The 24838-nt window shown below is 40.0% G+C and overlaps 1 protein-coding gene across 2 annotated transcripts; it reads left to right on the plus strand.

The window, feature by feature from the left end:
* Positions 1–1574: 1574 nt before the first annotated feature.
* zc3h7a (zinc finger CCCH-type containing 7A) lies at positions 1575–24498 on the plus strand. 2 transcript variants are annotated; one of them, XM_037088491.1, is made up of 23 exons: positions 1575–1792; positions 3161–3264; positions 5389–5428; positions 5643–5846; positions 13572–13730; positions 14970–15050; positions 15167–15220; positions 15308–15347; positions 15439–15782; positions 16502–16754; positions 16917–16945; positions 17038–17185; positions 17270–17428; positions 19215–19420; positions 19947–20047; positions 20190–20371; positions 20532–20605; positions 21860–21996; positions 22111–22216; positions 22316–22424; positions 22537–22670; positions 23541–23704; positions 23797–24498. In XM_037088491.1, the coding sequence occupies exons 2-23, from the start codon at positions 3197–3199 to the stop codon at positions 23984–23986; spliced, it is 2982 nt and encodes a 993-aa protein (XP_036944386.1). In that variant the 5' UTR covers positions 1575–1792; positions 3161–3196; the 3' UTR covers positions 23987–24498. The 2 variants fall into 2 exon arrangements, with proteins under 2 accessions (XP_036944386.1, XP_036944387.1); XM_037088492.1 differs by having other exon boundaries at positions 21863–21996.
* The last annotated feature ends 340 nt before the right edge of the window (positions 24499–24838 follow it).

Genomic DNA, 24838 nt, shown 5'->3' on the forward strand with positions numbered 1-24838 from the left:
GATTGTATCACACCGAACACACCTGACTGAACGCTTTGATGTCACTGTGAAGCCTGCATAAGCCACATTGAACTGAAGTGTGAGTGAAACACTTTGGGGTGTTCAATCCTGGCTTTCTTGGGAAAGCTGATGCAAACGAGAGACTTAACTAAAACAAGCAGTCCAAAATAAATTTTGGAGATTAAAACAAGAAGCACCAGCAACATCAAGAGGATTATGATTCTTCACTTTTTTATTTTTTTAAGAGTATGCTTAGGAAGAAATCCTCAGAAACACATTACAAACACGACTCTGTCAAAGCAAACTGACTAAACTCTCTGCTGTTTTCACGTTAATGGGTTTGACATTTCATACATACAAAAAAAAAGAGAAGCAAAAGAGCTCTTCAAGTTAACCATTTCTCACTTTTCGGTACCAGAGGAGAATGTAAAACTGAACTCTTGTAACATGATAATTCATCAGACTAAAACAATTTAAAAAAGTATAAAATGTAACCTAAACTGTCGCTCATTGTTCCACATTTACAGGAGCATGTGCTCTCAGAGACATAGTGTGTTGAAGTATTGAAAAAGAAAACAACCCGGAATTGTCAGAGGAAGACAAGAAGTTGAGAGCAAGAAGAGTTTTCATTGCTCCAGGCATGAACAGTCTGAATTTTTTTTTGAAGATTTGACTGAGGACATGGAAACAGGGAGTCCTAGCATTACAGGACAGACTGGCAGTGTTAATGTTACTTGGCAGACTTAATATATGGATTTTCACATTTGCCACATAAATTTTGGTAAATCATTTTAAAGATATGGTGGCATTAATAATTGTCACATTTCTATTTATGCTCTTGCAAGCAATGACAACACTGGGAGGGAGGATCATCAGCTGCCCTGAACTTAGAAGAAGATGAAGACGATAAGCCTCTTAGCCAATGAAAAGGTTCATTTCCTGCAAAGGCATGACTTTCAGATTCATTTCCGTCAATGTGGCAGCTCTCTGTCATTTCCCTGAGGGATTTCCCGTGTAACATCAAGTTAGATTTGTTTGCAAATAACAAAACAAGCAGTGCAGCAGAGCGTGTGGTAAAGACATTAGATCCGCACAGTCAGTCATTACAAACAAGACAATTATCTTCATTAACAAACACAGGGGACAAATGAAGTAAAACATAAGATTTTTTTAATTGTTATTGTATTTGTTGTGGTTGTTATTATTATTATTATTATTATTATTATTATTATTATTATTAGTAGTAGTAGTAGTAGTAGTAGTAGTAGTAGTAGTAGTATTGTCATTATTATATGATAACATAAAAGAAGAAGAAGATGAAGAAAAAGAAGTATAAGGAGAGAAGAAGAAAAAGAAGCATCAGAACAAGAAGAGGCAGAAGAAGAAGAAGAAGAAGAAGATACGTTTTCTACTAATAAAAGACATGATAATAATCAATAATTTTATATATATATATATATATATATATATATATATATATATATATATATATATATATATATATATATATATATATATATATATATATATATATATATATATATGAATGATCTATGCTTGATGAAGAAGTCAGACGCTGTCATGTCCGCCCCTCTGTGTGGGGTGCAGCACTGCGCTGGAGTCCATGTTGGCTCTGCCTCATAGCACCGAAGAAGAAGAAGAGGCAAAGGGCGGCCTTCAGCGACACAGCCACAGCACAATCTAGCCAAGTTATTTTAGCCATAACGAAAACCCACTTTCCCTCCTTTGAGATAACCGACGTAAGGTCTGTTTGGAATAAAGATCCATTCATGTAAGTACCCACACAGCAGCCGGCGTTTAATGAAACTGTGCGGTGTGTAGCGGCTCAGAGGCAGAAGCTAAACATCCACTGCTCGCTATTGTTTGCGTTGGGGGAACTAGTTTAACTTGGACATGCCTATGCTTTGTTAGGTTCAGTCTACTTCCTAGAAACTTAGCTGTCGGGTGGCGTCATGTAGCTGGCCGGGTCGGGAGTATTTCCAAGAGCGGAGAAAACTGTTTCTCAGTTTATGGTGCGTGTGTGTTTTGGGCAGCGGTTAAACTATGTGAGCAGCTACACATTGCTAACCCGCCGCTAGCAGGTGATGATTGCTAACGAGAAGTCTACTCTCGGTGGTCCCAAGCCGCGGGTAACACACACGTGCGCTAACTGTCTTGAGCCCATTATCGGACACCTCCATGTACGAGCCTTCTTCCTCACCTTATAAAACTTAACTCAGAGGATGTTTTAACTCCTCGAGAATCGGGAAGGCGCCGTCGGGAAATAGACACGACTGTTTAGTGATTAAAAAAAAAGAATAGATAAAATAAATGTTTCTAGAATAAAGTTAATGTTGACTTATGTTGACTGTGGCCGAAACGCAGATGTGTGCATCCGTGCTGAAGCTAACATTATCGCCCACTTCTTCCTGACTCATGAGTTGTAACCCAGATGTTAGTTTGAGTAAAGACGTAAAGGAAAAATGCCGAAGACAACAGTGGGTGTTGGACATGAGCAATGACGGAGCAGGATGACAGTTTGACTTGGCGGTTTTTTTTTTTTATGTCGTCTGACTTCAATCCTTCTTATCTTAACACGATAAATGGCTGAAAATAACGTTACATGGCCTATCCACATACTTCATGGCCACTATGTGTAAACCGTATGCCCCGAAACGATTGTATTTGCCAGAAAACAGACGTGAAAAGCTAAATAATCAATCAGTCCCATCGACATGATGTCCGATAATGGACCTCTCGCGTGCAGATGCTACGATGAAACAGTTTCCCCGGGACAATAAGTTCACCCTGTATCATCCCCAGCTTCAGAAATGTCATCATCTGTGTATTATTGGTTGTAGCACACAGCGAACACCTGTTTTGTTCACGTTATAAGCTCGCGAGCTAACAAAAAGTGTATCGCCTTAATTTCCGGAACTACACGTGTGTCGTCATTACTAAATGCGGAAGCTCTGAACAGTGAGGGTTGGCAGGATCTTTGAGTATTACAACACTGAGCTTATGATCTGTCAGCAACCAGTTGGACAGCCTGCTTGTGGTGATTAATGATGATGAGCATGGGGAGTTTTGATGTTGTTGTGGTTGTGGGGTTTTTTGTGTGTGTGTTTGTTTAAACCAGTACTGTAAATCATCATTCCAGGTGCTGACTTAGGAGTGGATATCTAAACACGCAAACATGTCCGGAGCGTGTCAGGACAGAAGGATTCGCTGGCAGGAGATTCAGAAGGGCCTCCAGTTCATCCAGTAAGTGTCTTGTTTTAGGTCACTTGTCGTGAAAATTCAGGGAATCTTCCTCCCAAAAGGATCCCAAAGCAACTGAATTTTACTTTTATTTAACACTTAAAGAGTTTGACATTACCTGCTTCATCTTTCTCACCTGCAAATATTACAAAAGATAAACATCAGCTGTGATTTCTTTAGGATCTAATCAGTACTTGTCTGCTGCTGTCGCCTGTGTTAAAACATGCCTGGCTGCCTCTACAGACTGTATGATGCAAGAACGGTTTGTCTGCCGGTGTTGTTGTGCGGATCAGCTGGGTGTCAGCGAGACAACCGATTACTGGCTTTTAATGTTGGATATTTCCTGTTCTGGTCTGAGCTTTGTCTCCATGCATCGGGTCGGCTGGCATTATGTTCACATGTTTGTTTCAGAGCTATGCCAGGCAGCGCAGCGTTGCGTCTCATCTAATCTGACAGGGCCTTTTATCCTTAAAACAAAAGTGATACTTAAAATACTTCTCTGTAGAATCAGCTTGAAACATAACTGGTTTAATGTTGTGTTGTGCTGTCACTTTAAAGGGTAACGCCACCAGTTTTCCAAGTTACAGTGTGTTTACATGTCTTGGGAAGTACCACTACGCATGTGGGAAAAGTGGTAGAAAGCGTTTTGTGCCGCTAGAGGAAGGTGCATGAAGTCTGGTGAATTCCCCAGGGGATGTCACTAAGTGATTAGGTTGCCCTCTGGGTAATGAAGACACCAGGTTTTGTAAATAGTCCACTGGTCTATCAATTCACTCCAGATGGTCTCATGGATAGCTTAAAACTAAACCAGAGATATCGCCATTTTTATTCAACACATTCTTCTTCCTTTTTAAAAACCTGATGCCTGCATTACCCACAAAGCAACTTGGCCGTTTGAGTGACATAGCTGGAAGCAAATTTATCAGATAACAGCTTCCTCTCGAGCTACTGAAGGCTTCATACTACTTCTCTCACCAATGCAGTTGGACTCCACAAGACATGTAAACATGTTTTAATGTGACCCTCTAATGATGCATATTATATTAGTAAACACTTCGATCTCTTATCAGTCTACTCTCTTAAAAGACTAACAATTGATACTACAAATATATCAGAAAGGGAAGCGGCTGTTTCAAGATGTGAAATCAGGAAATGGATTAAGTCAAAACATGACAAGCTTGTGTTCATTGTGTTTTCTGTAAGATGAATATACAGACTGCCTTTGTTTCATGTTTGTTTCGTGGATGTTCGTGAGTCTGAAAACGAGCTCAGCATGTCTCAATAAAAGTCCAGTGTGCAGAAGAGGAAAGACCACTTTTAATGCCAGGTAGCAGCTAAACTAGAAACCGGCACAACAAAACAGCTTTACAGTGATTATTGCAAGAATTTTCCATCATGACATTTAATGACCTGACCTTTGAATATGCTGTAGCTAAAACAAATCATGTGCCCAATTTGGCAGTCATATTAATCTTGAGAGTAACTTCAGTTGTGTGTCAGCATACAGATCTGTAGTATTTACAGCCATATTTACCTGTTTTTTTTTATTATGTTTTGCTATAATTGGATACAATAACCTGCATATCAGAAATGGGAAAACAAAATTTAACAATTAGATGTTTTCAGAGCTTAGTTTAATCTCCTTTTTTGTTATTTTTGAGATGGAGAGAGTTTAGGGTTGTTACAGAATGTTTTCAGCAGCCAATGTGAGCACCTGCACACACAACAACACTGTAAACCACAAACAACACAGACCTTCCTGCCTTGACGTCATGGGGTTTCTCAAGTTCAGCTGTTTTTATTTTTTATTTTTTTAATGACAATGTCAATGTCACCTGAAGTGTTACCGAGATACTAAGGCATCCAGATCAACCAAAATATACAATACATACTGAATAATTTTTAATGTAAGCATTTTTAAACATTTGATTTAGTAGATATGATTTGAAGGATGACCAAATGATTAATCAAGAAAATGATTATCAGATGAATCATTTCTAGTCCTACTTTTCATTGACTCAGACTTTATTAGCCCTGAAGATGAACCTAATTGTCACATTAATTTGTGTGTTTTTCTGTTGGCTGACATTTTTTTTTTTTGTAACCTGAAACTCTTTTTGCTTTTAGATCAACCCTTCCGTTTCCTGGGAGTCAAGAGCTGTATGAGGTAAGCTATGTAAATGTTTTATTTTAAATTTCCAGCTTCCACCTGCAATCAGCGCTTATGTTGTATTGAGTTGAACTGATATAAGGATAAATACTGGCTCACATGGAAGGCAACCTGTCGTTGTCTTTTTTCAAAATAAATGTGTCTCATAAGGAAGGGCAAACCAGCTTCACTTTTTACATTTTGTACTGATTTGTTTCTCTTCAATTTTCAGGTGTTCATTAAGGATCTCGTGTGGAATCTTTTTGGAGAAGGAAACGACGTGTTTAAAGAAGGGGAATGGACAAAATCCATTGAGATGTATACCGAAGCCTTGAGTATAGCAGACTATGCCGACTCAGAAGAAATCTGTATTCCAACAGGTTTAATGGAAAAACTGTATGCAAATCGAGCTGCTGCGTACCTTAACATTGTTCCGGTGAGTAGGTGGTGACCGTCACACTTCGTTGTCTACAGTTTCTGCCCCATTAGTCAGCATTAACCATTTCCTGATTTTGTTTGGACCTGTTCTCAGCATATTGTGCTGTTACTTCTGAGATGTTTCATAAATGACTGCTCTCTCTGAATTATTGATTGCACCAGATCACATTGGCTGTTTTCCTGCCCTCATCTAAGATGTACTGTGTGTTTTAAAGACTTCTATTTGATTGGCTTTGTAAAGTGCCAGTGTGATTCGTCAGACAGATTTTGATACATTCACATTTCCACCTGTCTAACTCGGATGGTAATGGTCAATATTGTTAAAAAATGGTTCCATAAACAGTTTTTAGCGAATAAATTGGGCAATGTAAAGTGTAATTTCGTCAGAGGATAACGTGGTGCAGGCTACCTCGCACGTGGATTTGGAAGTAAACAGAGACTAGAGGTAAACAAACCAGGAGACAAAATTGAGAGAGGTCCTCTGGAATTAATTTCGATAGGACAAGTTGCAATTGTTCTTGCATATCAGCTAGTACTGGACATGTTGCATGCTGTCCGGAGTCGATGAAGTAAGGCAATGATTATAATGCAACAGCTGATCAGTCATCAGAGTGGAATGTTCGCTACGTCAGAGTTTATTTGGCAAATCTGTTTCTATCAAAACACTTTGTAGATTAACTCTGATTTTCAAAAGGCAAGAACACGTCAAGCGCGCATATAAAAATGTTTGTATGCGCGCTTGACGTCTTCTTGCCTGTGAAATAGAAGATGTATTTTTCCGAATGTTTCCATTTCCATAAAATTTATACGAATATAACATTCTTCAAAATGTGTAGAAAATGCTTTATGGAAACACTGCTGGCTGCTGTCACACTGAAATGGAAGCAAGCCAGTATTAATGCCAGTTACAACAAGTTAGTCTTTGTCTAAGACGAAGATGCACACTGTCTTGTCATCTTAACACTGGGCAAGAAAGCAAATAAGCACATAACCTGAAAAGACAAACTGATCCTTTGTAAAGCAAAAATAGTGTTACTGTTAAAGGCTAACTCCACCAATTTTACACATTAAAGTGTATTCACAGGTCACTGGAGGCGTGATGTGATATGTGAAAAAAACCATAAAATCTGTGGCTCCAGAGAAAGCCGCATGTAATCTGATAAATTACCACATCTAGCGTTGTCACTTATTGCCTCAGTTGTATTGTGGGTAATGTAGGCAGCAGTTTTGAAAAGCAGTTCACTAGTCAAGCATTTAAAACAAAAATTACAGCAGGTTTATTACATTGTAACAATAATATATAATTAAGATATAAACTACATTCAATGTTTGTAGTATCATGTGATGAACAGTAACCGTGTCCAAATTCCACTGGATCAGAACATGTCTCTGACACATTTCAAATGTCATGTTAAAGTACTGTTGATCATTTTATCAAAGGTGGAAAATAATGAGTCCATCCTTTCTATTTGCATTACCATGATAATCTCTTACATCTGAAACATCTGGTGTTTATTTGTTTATTTAAGGGATTCCCATTAGCAATTTGATGGCAATTAGCTAATTCTCCTGGGATCCACACATGACGCCGAATACAATATAATACATTACATGAAGAAAATGAGTTGCATTGAAATATAAACAATTACATAAATATGCATTGATATAAATAGAAAAAAATGTACTCAGTCAACACTGTCCCGACGTTTGGTTAGAATACTAACGAAAAATACATGTATAGATAATGTTTTAAAAGAAAGACAATCATACAGCTCGTGTGAAGCAACTCCTTGTTCTGACTCTAAGACAGTTACTGGAAAATCTGGTGTTGTGTTTCAGTGTGTTGCTCCCGTTAATGGTTCAGTCAAATGAAAATCGTCATGGAGTTGATGGTGGCTGTGCTGCTGAACATTGCAAACATGCTTTTTTTTTTTTTTTTTCCTCATTGTTTTTTATTGCAGTTTTTTTCTTCTTTTTTAACAAAGCAGTGTCTGCAACACCAGACACACAACAACAAAGCAATACAAACACAAAACGTACACAACAGCTCTTAAATATGGCCTAATACAAGAAGTGGTGGGTCATTCTTACAGCACCCGGGTGTGGATCACGTGCGCAACAGTCCTTTTAATAAAATGGTGGAAAGATCTGGTCCGATATAGTCCAAAAAAGGGTGCCACACTCTGTAGAACTGATCCACACTGTGGTGTATAACATTGGTAAGATATTCTAAAGGAATCAGTTCGAAAATTATTTTACGCCAACCACAGACAGTGGGAATCCTATCACTGACCCATTGCAAGAGGATATTTTTCCTGGCTGCAAATGTTAGAATGTTATACAATCTTTTGTTGACTGCTGCTTTTAGGTGGTCACTTGGATAACCTAGAATCAGAGATATGGGGTCCATCTCTATATCAACGTGGAAGATTCTCCCCATTTCACCTATAATTTCAACCCAATATCTTTGAAGTTTATGACAAAACCAAAAACAATGAGTTAAAGTCCCCACACCAGTTTTACACTTGAGACACATAGGGGAAAGAGAGCGGTTGAAGAGGTGCCTGCGGTGAGGGGATATATGTAATCTGTGTAAAATCTTAAATTGTATTGCTCTTGTCCGAGTACAAATTGAAATTCTTTTTGCAAGAGACCAGATGGTATCCCACTTTTCTTCGTCTATGGTTACCGACAGCTCCTTCTCCCACACACCTCTGACCCCTTGCGCATCAGTGGTAGACAAACCGTTAAGTACATGGTAAAATGAACTCAGAGACCCTTTCAACTGTTGTTTAAACAAAATTTTCTCAACATCAGATACTTCAGGGTGTTCAATAAGGGTTGTACTATGAGTGATATAATGTCTTATTTGCAGAAAGTGAAAAAAATCTTGTTTTGGCAATTTGTAACTGTTGGTAAGTTGTTCAAATGACATAAGTTTATCACCTGAGAAAAGATCGCCAAGATATTTAATATTCTTATCAGACCATCGTTGAAAGCCGGGGTCTGAGGAACCCGGGGGGAAAGCAGGATTATTTATTATTGGGGTAAAGGTTGATGTTATTTTTGATCTCCCCTCAAGACGGCGGACAAGTTGCCATGCTTTTAGGGTGTTGATTGTTATAGGGTTTGTACAGAGGGCTTTAATTTCTTTAAAATTATTACAAAATAATAAATCACTTAGTTTGCATTGTGACAGAGCTGTCTCAATATCCAACCAAATTGAAGTTTTACCCTTAACCCAGTCGTTCACAAATCTTAAATGGGCAGAAAGCTGATACATTTTAATATTAGGTAAATCCAAGCCACCCATGGAACTTGGCAGATGTAATACTGCCATCTTGAGCCTAGGTCTACGCTTATTCCAAATAAAAGAGGTGAGCCATCCATTTATGTCCTTCAATACCCTTTTAGAGAACAAGACGGGGATCATTTGGATAGGATACAATAGCCTAGGCAGCACATTCATTTTGACCAGAGCAATGCGTCCCAACCAGGAGACGGGAAGTGACGCCCATCGCTCTAGGTCTTGTTTAATTTTCCCAAATAAGGGTGTAAAGTTAGCTTTGTACAGTTGATCGAAAGATGGGGTAATAAAGATTCCCAAATACACAAACCCATTGGGAGACCATTTAAAAGGAAAGGAAGGAACAGTAGCTGGTATTGTTAAAAGAGTACCAAGGGGCATGGCCTCTGATTTAGCCAGATTGATTTTATAGCCAGAGAAACAGCTAAATCTGTCAATCACCTCAATAAGACTAGGTATGGATGTTTCAGGGTTAGTCAAAAGAATTAAAACGTCATCCGCGTATAAGGTTATTTTATGACACAGCTGTCCAATCTCTAAACTACGTATTGTGGGCGTCACCCTTATGGCCTCAGCAAGTGGCTCTATAGCCAGAGCGAATAGAAGGGGCGATAAAGGACAGCCCTGCATCACTCCTCTGTGAGTGTTGAAATAATCAGACCTGAATCCATTAGTCAGGACTGCTGCCTGTGGACCATTGTAGATAATTTTGACCCATTTTATAAAATTCTCCCCTAATCCAAATTTGCCCAGTGTATATAATAAATAAGACCACTCAATTCGGTCAAATGCCTTCTCTGCATCAAGAGAAAGCACCAGGCCGTCAATAGATTTTTGCTTAAAAGCTAGAATAGCGTTTAACAACCGTCTAACATTGGTAGCTGAATTTCGACCCTTTATAAAGCCTGTCTGGTCCTCCCTTATCAGTACAGGTAAGAGGTTTTCCAAGCGGGAGGCCAAGATTTTAGAAAGTAGTTTCCTATCTACATTTAAGAGGGCTATAGGTCTGTAGGACCCGCAAAAATCAGGACACTTCCCTTTCTTTAGAATTAAGGAAATGTTGGCCTCCCTCAGTGTCTGCGGAAATTCACCTGTAGTGAAGGAGTGGTTGAACATATCAAGAAGAGGTTCTACAAGGATATTTTGAAACTGTTTATAAAATTCACAACAGAAGCCGTCAGGCCCTGGTGACTTTCCATTTTGTAATGATTTAATAGCCTTGATCACTTCAGTCTTAGTTATGGGACTGTTAAGGGCAGTCTTCTCTTCTTCTGACAGATTTGGTAAGTCGAATTGTGTAAAAAAGTTGTGCATTAGTTGCTCCCCCTCTGGAGCTTGTTGGGAAGAGTACAGGTTTTTGTAAAAATTCTTAAAACCGTTATTTATCAGTTTGTTTTCATATACCTTGTGGCCTCCTTCATCAGATACCGCTGCGATGGTGTTAGATTCTGCACGCTTCTTAACATAGTACGCCAGACATTTACCTGCTTTATCTCCATGCTCGTAAAACCTCTGTCTAGTGTATTTAATTTTCTTCTCTGCATCTCTGGTAAGAAGGCAGTTCAGCGCTGATCTAAGTGTAGTTATTTCTTGCCACAATGGTGGTGACGGGGAGGCAATGTATGCTTTTTCTTTATCCATCAACTCACTCTCTAAAGATTTTTGTTTCTCCATCCGTTGACGCTTCTTTGTTGCAGAGTACGAAATAATTAGCCCTCTCCCATAAGCTTTGCATGTTTCCCATAAAACAGAGGCATTACTGGCTGATGGAGTGTTAATATTCAAGAATGCTTTAAGTTCAGTGGAAAAGTTAGAAGTAAATTCTTCATCCTTAAGAGTAGTGGTATTAAGCCTCCAGTGACGAGACTTATGAAGCGCAGTTTTAAGATTAAGATCCATAATTACTCTAGCGTGATCTGAAATAATTATACTGGTTATGTCGCATGATAAGACTGAACACAAGTCAGTTTTTGGCAGAAAAAAGTAATCAATTCTAGTTTGGCACTTATGCGGAGCTGAGAAAAATGTGTATTGTTTATCAGAGGGGTGAGTACTTCTCCAAGCATCAATGAGCCCAAACTCGTCGCATAGAGCATGTAGCGTATTGGCCTGAGGAGAGGGGGATGCAATGCTATGTGGAAATTTGTCCATAAGCGGATTTAATATTAAATTAAAATCACCACCAATAATAATGGTAGAGTTAGGAAGAAATGGGGCTAAATCCAGAAACATTTTGGTAAGAAAGGTAGTTGGATGGGCAGGTGGAAAATAAACATTCATTATTAAAATATTTTGACCTTGCAAAGTTCCCTTGACTATCACATAACGACCCTTCAGATCTTTAACACAATCAGATACTATAAAAGATACATTTTTCCTAATCAACACTGCCACTCCCCTACTTCTTGTAGTGAAGGATGAAAAAAATACTTGTCCATATGACCCTTGTTGTAACTTTAAGTGCTCATTGTCATCAAGATGTGTCTCTTGTAGCATAGCAACATCTATACCGTCCTTTTTTAGACAAGTAAATATTTTTCTCCTCTTAATAGGGCTATGAACCCCACGTACATTCCAGGTGCATATTCGCAGCTTATTCATTATTAGTCCCATTCATGTATCATACAAAGCATATTGAGCCAAAAGATTCACCACACCCTGGTTAAAAATAAAGCAATAAAATGAAAAAAGAGCATGAAAGAGCTGTGTGATAAAACATTCAAAAAACAGTAATTCGGCAACAACCCTACTAAACGTGTAGGGAAAAACCAATCTCCTCCTGCCTGTCGGTGGAAGCCGACAGGTGCGGCACGCGCTTAACTCACGCCTACTCATAGACAAAAACACAGTCTGTCCAGCACCCGATGAAGTGGGACATTTCACCTGGTTGCTTATAAGCAGCGGGAGAAAAAAAAAGAAAAAAAGGGGTAAAGTCACACACGCCTGGATTCGGCAGGTACTCACACTGGTTCATAAGGCACAGTCCCGGCACAATGTGAATAAAAGGAACACTCCGGTAGATACGGAGATTCAGGGCAGCGACTCCGCGTAGATCGCAGCTGCCTCCGGTGTGTCAAATCTCTTCTCCTTGCCGTTGACAGACAGCTTCAGTGTAGCGGGATATAGAAGCGCATAATCCACCTTTTTCTTCCTCAGGCAGCTCTTCACCTCGTCAAAAGCCTTGCGTTTCTTGGCTACCGCCGCCGAATAATCATTAAAGAAGGAAACTCTGATCCGGTCTGCTGGCTGATTCGGCTGTGTAGCAAGGCGCCGGGCTGCGGCCATCACTCGTTGTTTATCAGCAAAGTTGTGAAGTTTCATGATGATGGGTCTGGCGCGTTGGTTGGTGCCCGGCTTCGGTGCTAGGGAGCGGTGAGCACGGTCCAGCTTGATCTTCCCATTTTTAGTTGTAAGGTTGAGATAGGAGGGGAGCCATGTCTCCATGAAAGTGACAGCATCAATTCCCTCCATGCCCTCGGGTAGCCCGACCAAGCGAAGGTTACATCTGCGGCTGCGGTTCTCTAAATCATCCATATGGTCTGCCATGTCAGTTACTTGTTTTTCGAGTTGTGCCACTTTTGCCTGCAACACATCTGCCGTATCTTCCACGCCTGAGATTCGTGTCTCGGCATCACCGACCCGCGTTGCCAAGGCCTGGATCCGAGATGTCTGTTCGCGGATTGCGGCCAGTACGGTATCAACTTTAGCATCCAACAAGGTTGTGATGCTGTCAGTTATCTTACTCAAAGCCGCGAGGATACTCGGGTTGATGTCACTCCCAGTTTCCTCGGCGTCAGCAGTGGCTTCTGTGTCGCTAGCGTTAGCTTCTTCAGGCTCAACCGCAGCAGGATCCACAATGTCGCTAGCTTGCACAGTCGAAGCTGTCTTTTTCTTAGACCTGGCGTTAGGCATTTTAGAAAAATAGTCGTCCAAACTCATTATAGAGTTACTCCCACACGCATTTGTAACGTTTCACCAGGTGAACTCGTATTTTGGACGGATAATCAGAAAACCTCACCGGAGCTCAACAAGACAGGTGTTCACGCTACGACGCCATCTTGCCTCCCCCATTGCAAACATGCTTAAGGAAATTTTTCACTTGGTGGTGCGAGGTGTCATATGACCAAGCCACTGTTGGTATATTCCACAACAAGTCTCAGCTGAGGAACGGAGGATCTGCCAAGAAAGCATCAATTTGTAGAAAAGTGATGCTTTCAGAGGAACATTGCCTGTCTGTGTCTGGCTGCTTTGAATCATTTTACATGGCCGTTAAAAACACTCTCCTGTCTTCAGGGACACCACACCCATACCTGACACTACTCACTCAACATGTAAAGTCCATTTATGTTCTTCTTTTGTTCTGTGTTCACTGTGCCTTTTTTTCTAACTGTGAGACTTGTATTTGTTTTTTCCTAGGGACTGTATGACCAAGCACTAGAAGACTGTGAAAAGGCTCTCCAGTTGAACGAGGGGAACCACAAAGCACTGTACAGAAAAGCAAAATCCTTGAAGGAGATGGGGAGACATCAAGAGGCCTATGAGGCTGTTGCCAAATGCTCTCTAGCAGTGCCTCAGGTAAGGTGGAACATCTGTGTGTATTTATGGTATTTTATTAAAAGTGTGGTGGAAATCCACTTACTTTTCTGTCTCTGTGAATTTAACAAGATTCAAGAAAATAACTGACATGCTGTCCAGGCTGCCAGCAGGAAGAGAACACATCCAGTGGAGTACTGGTCATACTGACATGTCGCCCAACTCCAGCTGCATTACAAGAGTAGTTTGACATTAAAAGACATTTGACTATTAGTGCACAACCATGAGTTTGCATTTTGGATAAAAGTGGTGCAAGTCTACATTTGGTGTAAGCAGCAGCAGCTACATTTAATTTGCATTGCAGATGTCCCCCTCTGGTTAAAACGACTTTTTCCTGCTGCTGCAGCGGCAGTCCGAGCGCATTACATTTCCGTTCAGTTGGTCCTACAAATACAGAATTATGCCTACTTAAAATTTAGGAAAGCGGCATGTTTGACAGCTGTGTAGCTGTCCTTTAAGATGTGATAGCCTCGCAGCTCCATCCCTCTCCTGGAGTGTTAAATGTAATCCTGTATGTGGAGAGGAGTGTCTGTCTGGATATGTTGTGGCAGGAACATTTTGACAGGACTTAACTGACCTCCCTCGTCTACAGTATTATAAAATACTGAAGTTTAAGTGAAGTTTTAAACTAACAACAGCACTTGGTAATGATATGTTTGACGCTGCCAAGGTGCTACAGTTTGACGTGATGAGTTGCATTTTCTCGAGTGGAGTGTGTGGATGCTGCATTTGTTAAGTCAGTGAAAGCGACATCAGAAAATAAGTGATTCTTGTAAATGGTATGTAGTATATACCGAATTTACATTAAAAAAAAAAACATACTATAACTGCAAGAATTATTTGAATTAATCAAGTAGTGAAATGGCAACTAATTTTGATAGTTAAATAATTGGTTTGAGTAATTTTTATAATTTAAAAAAAAGTCTAAATTCTACAGTTTCAGTCTCTTTAATGTGAATATTTTCTGATTTCTTTATTGCTCTCAACTGAATATCTTTTCAGTGTGGACAAACAAGACATTTGAGGATGTCCTCTTTCGCCTTCTCACCATTATGACCAGACAAATAATCAGTTAATCGAGGAAATTATCAACAGATTGGTCGTCAATGATGAACACTGTTAGTTGCAGCCCTGAAATATTCAAATCAAAGCATTTCTACAGCATTTGATGAGTGTAATAAAATGTAAATAAATGAATAAAAGTTGTTTATGTTTTCACAGGATTCCAGCGTCACACAGCTGACTCAGGACCTAGCCAAAATTTTGGGATTGAAAATCCGTAAAGCTTATATAAGGAGTAAGGTATGTGTGTGTTTCAGGAATCAGTTAATATTATGAGACATTTGATGCTTTTGATTATTGATGGTTTCCGCCCATGAAGCGATGGCTGTTCTTCAACTTTTGTTTCGTTTCAACAGCCTGCCTTGAATGTTTTGCGAGGATCAAGTTATCAAGACGCATCATGTGACAAGGTAAGACACAACTTTACCACTTCATAATCTGAAATGTGTATCTGTACTCTCCCAAAATGTGTCATTCACCAGATTTATTTTATTCAGTTTTCCCATGGGGAATCTTCAGTTGAAGATATAGAAACGGGTAAGTTTAGCACTTTTTCAGCTTCTCGTTGATAATTGAAAATGAGCAGGACAGCAGTCACTCACCTTGTTTGTCCCTGATGTGTTTTTAGAAGTGCCTAAGCTCACCCAGGATAGCTGTGTCGTGGCCCCAGTCCCATCTCCAATCCAACCTCCAGTATCGGCTCACTCGCCTCTAACAGAAGCGGTGGTGGATGAACTTCCACCCACCACCAGTATCTCGTCTGTGACCCCATCTGAGCCACCAGGCTTCGAGTCTGTTTCCCTGCCTGTGTCTGTAACCACGTCGGTTCCTCTTCCTGTGCCCACATTTGTTAACGGGTGCAGAACCAGTAAGCCTTGCCCAATTCTTCAGACCAGTCAAGATTTTGACGCGGACATCATCGGGGATGACCTTGATGATCTGCTGGACCAAGCTGGCCCCGAATCAGCCTTGGTAAGTGAACTAAGTAGCTTATGAGCAAATTCCATCAACATCCATTTTGAAGTACCCCATGAGAAAAGGTGATAACTTACATGGCACACAAACGTTTTGAAGTGGTTTTTACCTTTTTTGAAAAGAGTTTTTCACTGATCAGGAGATAAAAACCTCTTACCATTAAGTTCTGAACAATTAAGTCATATGACCTACCAGCTTTTTGTGCTTCTTCTCATTGCTGAAACAGGAAGGTCATATTTCAACCATGTTTTCTGTGTTTTTCACTGTTTGACTGGTGCTTTTTTAAAGGTCACATATTGTAGAAAGAATGTCTTTTTAGACTTACAAAGCAGGTCTAGGTGATGTATAAAAAGTGTCCAAGTATCAAAATGCTCAATCCATGAAAAAAGTGCACACAGTTTATAGTTAAAGACCATATTATACAGTCACCGCCCTCACCCACCAGCACATCTGTGGTTGGAAAAACACCAGCAGAGGTGAGGCGGTAACTGGTGGGCGGTGCTTGCTTGTGCCTGTGAGAGCCGACCAATCAGAGCAGACTTTTTGGGAGGGGGGCCTTAAAGAGACAGGAGCTTTCAGACAGACGGTGAATAGAGGCACTGCAGTGATGGACAGTACGAGAAAAAGTGGGATTGACACTTGGCCACTGATGAATACATCTTATCAGCGTGTCGATATCTGGGCGAAAGTGTCACTTATTTTGTGTCTTTCTCCAGGTCATACCGACAGTGAAGGGGCCTCTTCCTTTGCCAACCAGTATTGCCTCGGGCAGTTCCATGTCGAGTCCATTCCTGATGCCATCTCACATCAACCCATTTCTCCACAGCAGCACGCAGCAGTGCACTGTAACTCTGCCCCCGCTGTATCACAAGTCAGGGTCAAGTACGTATTTTGGTATGGACACTTTTGACGCCCTCCCCCCACCACTGGACTCCCTGGATAGTCTCACCATATCAGACTATAAAACAGGTATTTTTCTTTGCTACGTAGCCTGTTTAATCATGGGATCAAAATGAATATTGCACATATTGATTTTAAAAACAATATCAGCTGACTGATATTTAACCTGCTTATTAATTTCATTTATTTAGTTTCTTATGTTTTTTTTTTTCTCCCCTCTGTCAACAAAAGATTTTGCTCCAAGTCCATTCATTCCACAGGTAAGTTTTGTTTATGGCATTCATTATGAGGCATTGCAGTGAAGATGTGGTCACACACTTACATTTTGTCATATTTAATGTGTTTTTAACAGCTGAACAATAATGACACTCCTATGGGAATGGCTGTGGGTATGCCTGAAGTGAAGGGTCTTCTTCCTGCAGCCGTGGATTTAGCAAAGAACCCCTTAGCAGAAACACATGAATTCAAACAAGCGTGCTCGATCTGCTACGTCAAAACAGGTGAGGATTGTTATCACCGTCCAGTTTTCGTGTGTGTGTCTCTAAGCTGTGGGCTAATATTTTATTTTGTTTAAATATCCTCAGGGCCCGGTGTGTTGGATTACACGCTTCATACAGAGGAGCACAAATGCAAAAAGGACGCTTTGCTCGGCAGAATCAAACATTCTCCAGACAAAACGTGGAAGCTCATTCGGCCCAGGCCAACAAAAACCCAATATGTCGGACCTTATTACATTTGCAAAGGTAACATTTGTGATGTCATAACCTTTTAATGACTATTGACATGTACCACTTTCTTCCTTTTCTTCAACCCACAAATCCTGGTAAAATCCTTGGTAAATTGTCTGTTTCAGCAGTCTGTGTTTTCAAACATATTGATGTCGATTCTGAATATTTTAAACCGGTCCATTACTTATTTCTCACATTATCAACAACACCATAAATAGCCATGTTTTTTTCACTATTGTCTACAACAGTGAGTTGACTCGTGCGCCGCTGTAGTTCCCACATCTCCTCCTCCAGACGCAAATTAACTTAGATGGTGTTCTTCTTAACACTCCGTACACAAGCCTTGTTATGCCTTATCTTTTTGATAAAAATCTAAAATGTTATGCCCTCAATGTCGTGACAGTTTTCCCTTGCGGTGTCCTTCCTCAGATTAAGAGTCACTCCAACAATGTTAGCTCAGTCTGCGTACTTTCATCTCCTGAATAATAATCGTCTCTTCCCGTCACTTACTCCAAACATCACTGCCATTCTCTTTCACTCCCTGATTGCATCCTGCATTAACCACTGCAGCTCTATTCTCTTTGCTCTCCCTTTCAAATGCCTCCATAAGACTTCAGCTGGTCCTGAACTCTGCAGCCCATATCATTACCAGATCTCTGTCCATAGATCAAATAATTCCAGTTCTTTAGAGGCTTCACTTGCTCCCACTGATTTTAAGATTCTGCTTCTCACCTTTAAGGCCCTTCATCACCCTCCTCCTCTGTATCTTTCTGAATTAATTCAGATATACACACCCTCCCACACTCTGAGAGCCTCTTCTGCCACCCAACTCACCACAGTGTCTCCTCACTTAACTACCATGTGGTCTTCAGAGCTCTCTCCCACAAGACATTCATTCACAGCATTGACTTTCTCGACCTTGAAATCCTGTCCTAGAACGCACCTTATCAAAATGGCATACACCTCATTGCTTTGTTTGATTTTATTGATGTTTGGGATTTTTTGGACTCGATCTTGTCAGTTGTCCTTGAGTACTCTGAAAAGTGGCTATAAAGAAAATGTGTTATTTATTATCATGGTATAGAGTGTCAATCGTGTGTTTAACCTTATTTATTCAGTAGAGTTAGGGTTAGGGAATCTGATTTTAAATGATGTTTCTTAGATCCTTTATTGATTTCTTGGAGAAGAGGGTTTACTCGTGGCAGGAGAACTTAACTGAACAGAAGTGATATCGTTGCTAGAGATCCTTTGCTGATTTAATCAGGAAGAGTGTTTACTCTGGACAGATTTCAGAAATTGAACTTTGCAACAAACCGATTTCTATCTTCTTTTTTTGTTGTTGAATCACTGCAAAGGGGTATTTTTTGTTGAACTCTGTAATCTTTGTTTTTGCTGAATTTTATTTGAACCTGCTGAACTCCAGCACACAAAAATCCACCAGGAGAAAGTTGAGCTGCTGTTGTAAAATGTCCCTATCTTTTTAAAGAAGATTTGAAAATGTAAATTACAGTTGTCCGGGCATAAAACCAATGATTTATTGATTTTTAACAATTTCAAAAACTACGTTTGAACAGTACACAGTAGTGTAGCCGTCACGCATAGCTGAAACAAATAAATAATAACGATCGGAAGTGGAATGGAGTCGTGACACTTCTGTTTATTGCACATAAATATTCACATTATTCAAGCAGCTTGTTGCTTCTTTGTATCTGGCAGCTTTTTACACTTTGTTTTTGTTGCACCGATAAGTCACATCAGCGTAACATCTGATTCTAAAACAATGCTCCCGGTGTTGTTTCAGAGGTGGCTGTTGGGAAAGAGTGCCTGTATCCTGGCCACTGCACATTTGCATACTGCCAGGAAGAGATTGATGTTTGGACTCTGGAGAGAAAAGGATTCATCTCCAGAGAACTTCTCTTCGATCCCTACGGGCCAAACACCAATGTCAGGTTGACTGTCCCCAAGATCTTACAGGAGCATCACGGGATATTCATGTTTCTGTGCGGAGTGAGTATTTTGTTTCTTAATTCCCAGCCAATATGACCCCTGTGACTGCGGTGGAGTTGTCGCCTGTGACGCCCAATTGCAATATTGTGTTTCGCTCCCATTGTGACGAGAAAGAAAATGTGCCCAACTAATTTGTAAATGGATATGTAGCGGGGAGGAGTGGAACAATTTCTTCTGCTGTCAAGACAACAGATGGTTGCTCACAATGAGCCACAACATTACTGAGCAGTGCTTGTGCTTTGTCCAGAAAAATAAGGCCATTAAATGCAAAAATGTTAATGTGATAAATGGTATGTGAGAAATGCAATGCTGCGCTTTTCATCTTTTTGCTTCTTTGTATAGAAAACACTGTTGTGTGTTGCTCTTTAGCAGCTGGCGCACTTGGATCAGTTGTCATGGAGTATAAGAGTGATATTTGATGGTATTCCCCTGAGGCTTTTGTCCTTGTCTGTCATCGCTGTAGTAAATCTGCCCTGTTTTTATCGACTTTTGACATTTTCCCTAATACATCTTGTTTAATTTGCAGGTGTGTTTTGACCACAAGCCCAGAATAATCAGCAAAACCAACAAAGATGACCCTTCGCTTTGCTCTCATCCAGTGACAAAGCACGTCTTTGAGGATCATAAGTAAGTTAATTCGCATTTTACAGATCTGAAGTCGGCTTCTCCCCCGTGAAATTATAGTTTAAGCAATATATCCTGTGCAGATATGTGTGGAAATGAGAGCAGGATCCACTCATGCTGATTTGTTGCTCTGATTATCTTTAAGGTGCCTGGTCCACATTTTGAAGGAGAATACGGTCCGTTATTCCAAAATCAGACCGTTGATTTCTCAGTGTCAGCTGGATCTGTGTCGCCATGAAGTCCGCTACGGCTGCGTGAGAGAGGACGACTGCTTCTACGCCCACAGTCTCATCGAGCTGAAGGTCTGGATGATGCAGCACGAGCTCGGTAAGACAGTTTTTTTTTTTTTTAAACAACATTTTTAGAAAAACTGTATGCCAAGGCTCTTTTTAGAATGTTCCAATAATTACCATTTGCCAAGAAGAACACATTTTGTAGTACTCTTCCAGTGTTACATTTTTTTATTCCGTTTTATTTTTAATCATAGGTATGACTCATGAAAGTATTGTCCAGGAGGCAAAGAAGTTTTGGAATGCGACAGCATCGTTGCAAGGAGCCCAGGTAAGCCCAACAGGTCCCTGATTCTGTATGTTTATTGTAACATGTCCTAATTTGATTCTCACTTTGCCTTTATTCAGGGTTTCTGCAGGGTCTTAAAAAGTCTTAAATACGTCCATATTTTGCATATATGTCCTAAAGTACATTTAGTTAGGTCTAAAATATGTATGTTCATTTACCGCTTCCTTCGTCACCTTTTTTTTTGTTTAGTTTTGGGGAAATGTGTTGGTGAGATTCACAGTTAGCTCTATGTGTTGTACTTCTGTCTGAAGTGTCCTGGAACGTAAGTGGCATTTTGCCAACAGCGCGGTTGGAATTTATCACCGCACACTTCGCCAGCTCTGGAAAGACTTCGACAGTGGAATCTGCAACAACTATGGGACTAAGTGTAAATTTAACAAGTGCAGTACCTCATAATGCGCTCTGCAGGACCCACAACTTGGGCAAACTTGGTGCGAAAGCGCTGGTGTCACACACACAATCGGAAAAACACCAGTTAACTTCTAAAAGTCTCCAGCAAAGTCACGCTATCACACACTTTTGTACGCCTTTGTCATCAGTTCCCAGTCCAAGTTCATCCAGTTCTGCTCAACCCGAACTCTGTGCCGCCTCACAGTCAAGCGACATTCAAACCAACTTCGGCTCACATTTTTCCTTACTTTTTCGTACATCATGTGGGTCTTAAATTTAGTTTAAACAGGTCTAAAAAAGTCTCAAATTTGACCTATTCAAACCTGCAGAAACCCTGTTATTACAGCTCCAGACTTTTTTTATTACAGACTTTGACTTCAGTAATTTAATGAAAAGAATTATCTTATTGAAGTCCTTTGTCTGCTGACTGGTCAGAAAAATAATTTGATGACAGCAAGGTTTGGTGCCTGTGCTTCAGTGCTGCTGAAGTGGAGATTTCGTAGGATCTGAGCAAAAAAATGAATGTGGTACAATGGCCTTCAAATATATGCACTGAAAAATGTCATACCTTTTAGACAAAAAAATGGTGGATACAGTAGAAACTTTAAAAAAAATGTGATCATGAAACTTCCCCAACTGATGACTTATATTAACACTTCATTAACATTATGTTTGCTGAAGGTTTAAGAAATGAAATAAACTGCTTCTGTATTTTGGATGTTTTCTTTCTGCTGTAGTGGAAGAACACAGGAAAAATAGCTCAAAATCAGCCAGTGTCTCCCTTGATTGTTGTATTTTCTATCACTGTTTATAGATTTTAACCAGATTTTAATGCATTGTTATCAGCAGCTTTCCAGTGTACAAAGGAGGTTTGGCCCTCCAAATCTGAAGATGATGTTTGTCTGTGGCCAGTGCTGGAGAAATGGCCAACTCAGCGAGGCTGACAAAAACAAGAAGTATTGCTCAGCCAAGGCACGACACACGTGAGTGTTACAAAAGTCTCTAACATGTGAATTGTGGACAGGAGGTGAATTAACACGTCAAAGAGTTCAATACAATACATACACACAAACTGAGGTCCTGTCTTTGTGTCTCAGGTGGGCGAAAGACAGGCGGGTGGTGCTTGTAAGTTCCCATGAAAGGAAAAAGTGGACAACAGTCAGACCACTTCCAACCAAAAAACCCATCCCGTCTCAGTTCGAGGTACGTGTCCAACCTTTTCTCATTTTTACCCCAAGATAGATTGTTTTCTCACTGAAACAAATTTCCATCAGTGTTTACCAAATAACTTCTCTTCCTCAGATTTGCATGCACGTGACAGCTGGCAAAAAGTGTCAGTACATCGGGAATTGCACGTTTGCTCACAGCGTAGAAGAAAGAGACCTTTGGACCTACATGAAGGAAAACAACAGTGAGTTTGTCAAGGAGATTGGCTCCGCTCCTTGGTAGAATTTAATTAGTAGGATGTAATTAGTATGTGATGCACCAGAAGTAATCGCGCTCATTTTTATCCCCTCATTTAGTTCCAGATATGGATCAGCTTTATGAGCAGTGGCTGCAGTCTCAGAAGCCTGGCTGGGGAGAAGAGACCTCCAATAACTCTGTTCGGGAGAATGGCAAACAGATCCACATGCCAACGGACTACGCTGAGGAAGTGGTGAGTTAAAAAGTCCAGCAAAAATGACACAGTGAGCATGTTTACCTGCGCAAAATATTTAGTTTTTTGCACTCCAAAATCATGTTCCAACAAAGCAGTTAACTGAGGCCTGCCAGTGATGTAATATTAGTGAAACAACTCTTTAAATTTTCTCTCCCATATGTCACAAAGACTAACCACTCAAAATACAATATTGGGGCAAAGAGCAGTAAACTATATTAATAGAAATATTTATATGTCCTGTTATTGTGTTAGGATCTAGAAACTAGTACATTTCTGAATGTGCTGCATGTCCAAAGACTGTTCCTCAAACCAGAATGATATCTGCACATCTCTGTGTCTTAATCGGACAATTATATATTTGGAATGTAGCCTAATTGTGAATATCCAAAGGGAATATGCAGTTAAAATGACTCGTATCAAATTGAGAATGGAAAAACTTTGGAATAATATCAATGCTTTTGTGTGGGTGTAATCAAAGTAGGTGCACAAATGGTTCAGTGGAATTTAGCTGAGACGTGATATCTACCAGGAATGTTTAATTTTTGTTGCCCTTGACAAAATGTTAATTTCCTGTCTTAGTTTGCAGTTTTGTTTTTATCAGTTTAATATCTTTAAGCGTTTCACTGTGCTGTCAGGAAAACACCAACTCATTAGCAGCTGTATTTATTGCTTTTGGTGGAGAATCATTTAGTTGTCGGAATCTGTCGATGCGGTAAAAAACTATTAGTGCCTAATGATGAAACCGTGTCAACATTTCGATAAAATCTTGTTATTTTCCAAGTGATGAAAAATAATCAGTGATTAAGAAACAGGCGGTTATTAGTCATCTGTGTAAATGTGATTACTCTGTGTGTGTTTTTTATGCAGGCTGGCAATCACTGCTGGCTGTGTGGTAAGAACTGCAACAGCGAGAAACAGTGGCAGCAGCACATCACTTCAGAAAAACACAAAGACAGAGTTTTCAACTCTGAGGATGATCAGAACTGCTGGCAGTATCGATTTCCCACAGGCACTTTCAAAGTTTGTGAGAGGTGAGATTATGAGTCACAGAATGCTGCATGTTTGAGGATACCAGGACGTTTCCAGCAGCTTGTTCTGACGGTTGACCTTGTGTTTCTGGCAGGTTCCTCAAAGGCACGTGCACAGAGGATGACTTGTGTAAGCTGGCACACGGGGATCAGGAACTAAAAGAGTGGATGGAGCGCAGGGAATTCCTTTTGATGAAACTTGCCAAAGCCAGAAAAGACCATCTTATAGCACCAAATGACAATGATTTTGGAAAATACAGTTTTCTGCTTAAAGACATTATATAATGATGTGATGACAATGCTCGCGCTCACTTGCAAGTAATGCAGTATTCAAAACAGTAAGGTGATCCTTTAAAAGGGCCTCTGAGGTGCACAGGAAATTGGCCTGATCACAGCATGATTTTAAAGAGGGTGTTCAGGACGGGGCCCTCTGATTGGTGGCTGGTTTACTCTGATCTGAACTGCAGGAGTGTTATCGTTAACAGCAAATAGACACTTGACGCTTTGCTATGCACCGTTCGGTAGAATATCTGAAGCTGGTGATGAGGACGGCATGTGTAAACCTTGATCAGAGACGTGTTCTTACAAGTTGACCTAAAAAAAAAAAACAAAACGAGTAATTTCTTTTCATAAGCATTTTCTTATATGTTAAAGATCTTTACCCTTCATTAAGTTTCAAGTATTGAATACTTAAATCGAGAGTTCAGTTGACATTCACACTTTCCATTTATCTAATAGTGTTACCAGTGTAATGGGCACCAAAAGAAATAAAGCTTCTTTTTTAATCTGTGTTTAAACTGCTGCGTGTTTTTATTACACTTCTGTAACCGGGGGAAGGGATTTCAAACTGTTCCTTCATTAAATGCAGCAATAAAATTCTTTAAAAAGGTATTTTTTAAAGTGTACTGAAATTACTCAGTGCAGAAGAAGAAAATGTATATATACATCATTCTTACTGAAGCAGGAGGTGAAGCTGCTTTTACACACAGTGTGATAGTTTTATTTGTAATAGTTGAGATCTTACAAACTTAAATTTAAAATCTTTGCCTTTGAGTAAAAATGTACAATATTTCCCTCTTGGACATGAATTCACAGAGACACAAACTTCCTTTATGATTGTAATAGTTCAGTTTTCAG

The sequence above is a fragment of the Acanthopagrus latus genome, chromosome 23, assembly GCF_904848185.1.
Source record: "Acanthopagrus latus isolate v.2019 chromosome 23, fAcaLat1.1, whole genome shotgun sequence".
Classification (NCBI taxonomy): Eukaryota; Metazoa; Chordata; class Actinopteri; order Spariformes; family Sparidae; genus Acanthopagrus; species Acanthopagrus latus.

Excerpts from the sequence above, each read along its gene's own strand:
- zc3h7a (XM_037088491.1), top strand. The coding sequence starts at position 3,197 with ATGTCCGGAGCGTGTCAGGACAGAAGGATTCGCTGGCAGGAGATTCAG. Across the intron at positions 21,997-22,110 it reads TCAGCCAAGGCACGACACAC|GTGGGCGAAAGACAGGCGGG; the intron begins GTGAGTGTTACA and ends TTTGTGTCTCAG. Across the intron at positions 22,217-22,315 it reads CCATCCCGTCTCAGTTCGAG|ATTTGCATGCACGTGACAGC; the intron begins GTACGTGTCCAA and ends TCTCTTCCTCAG.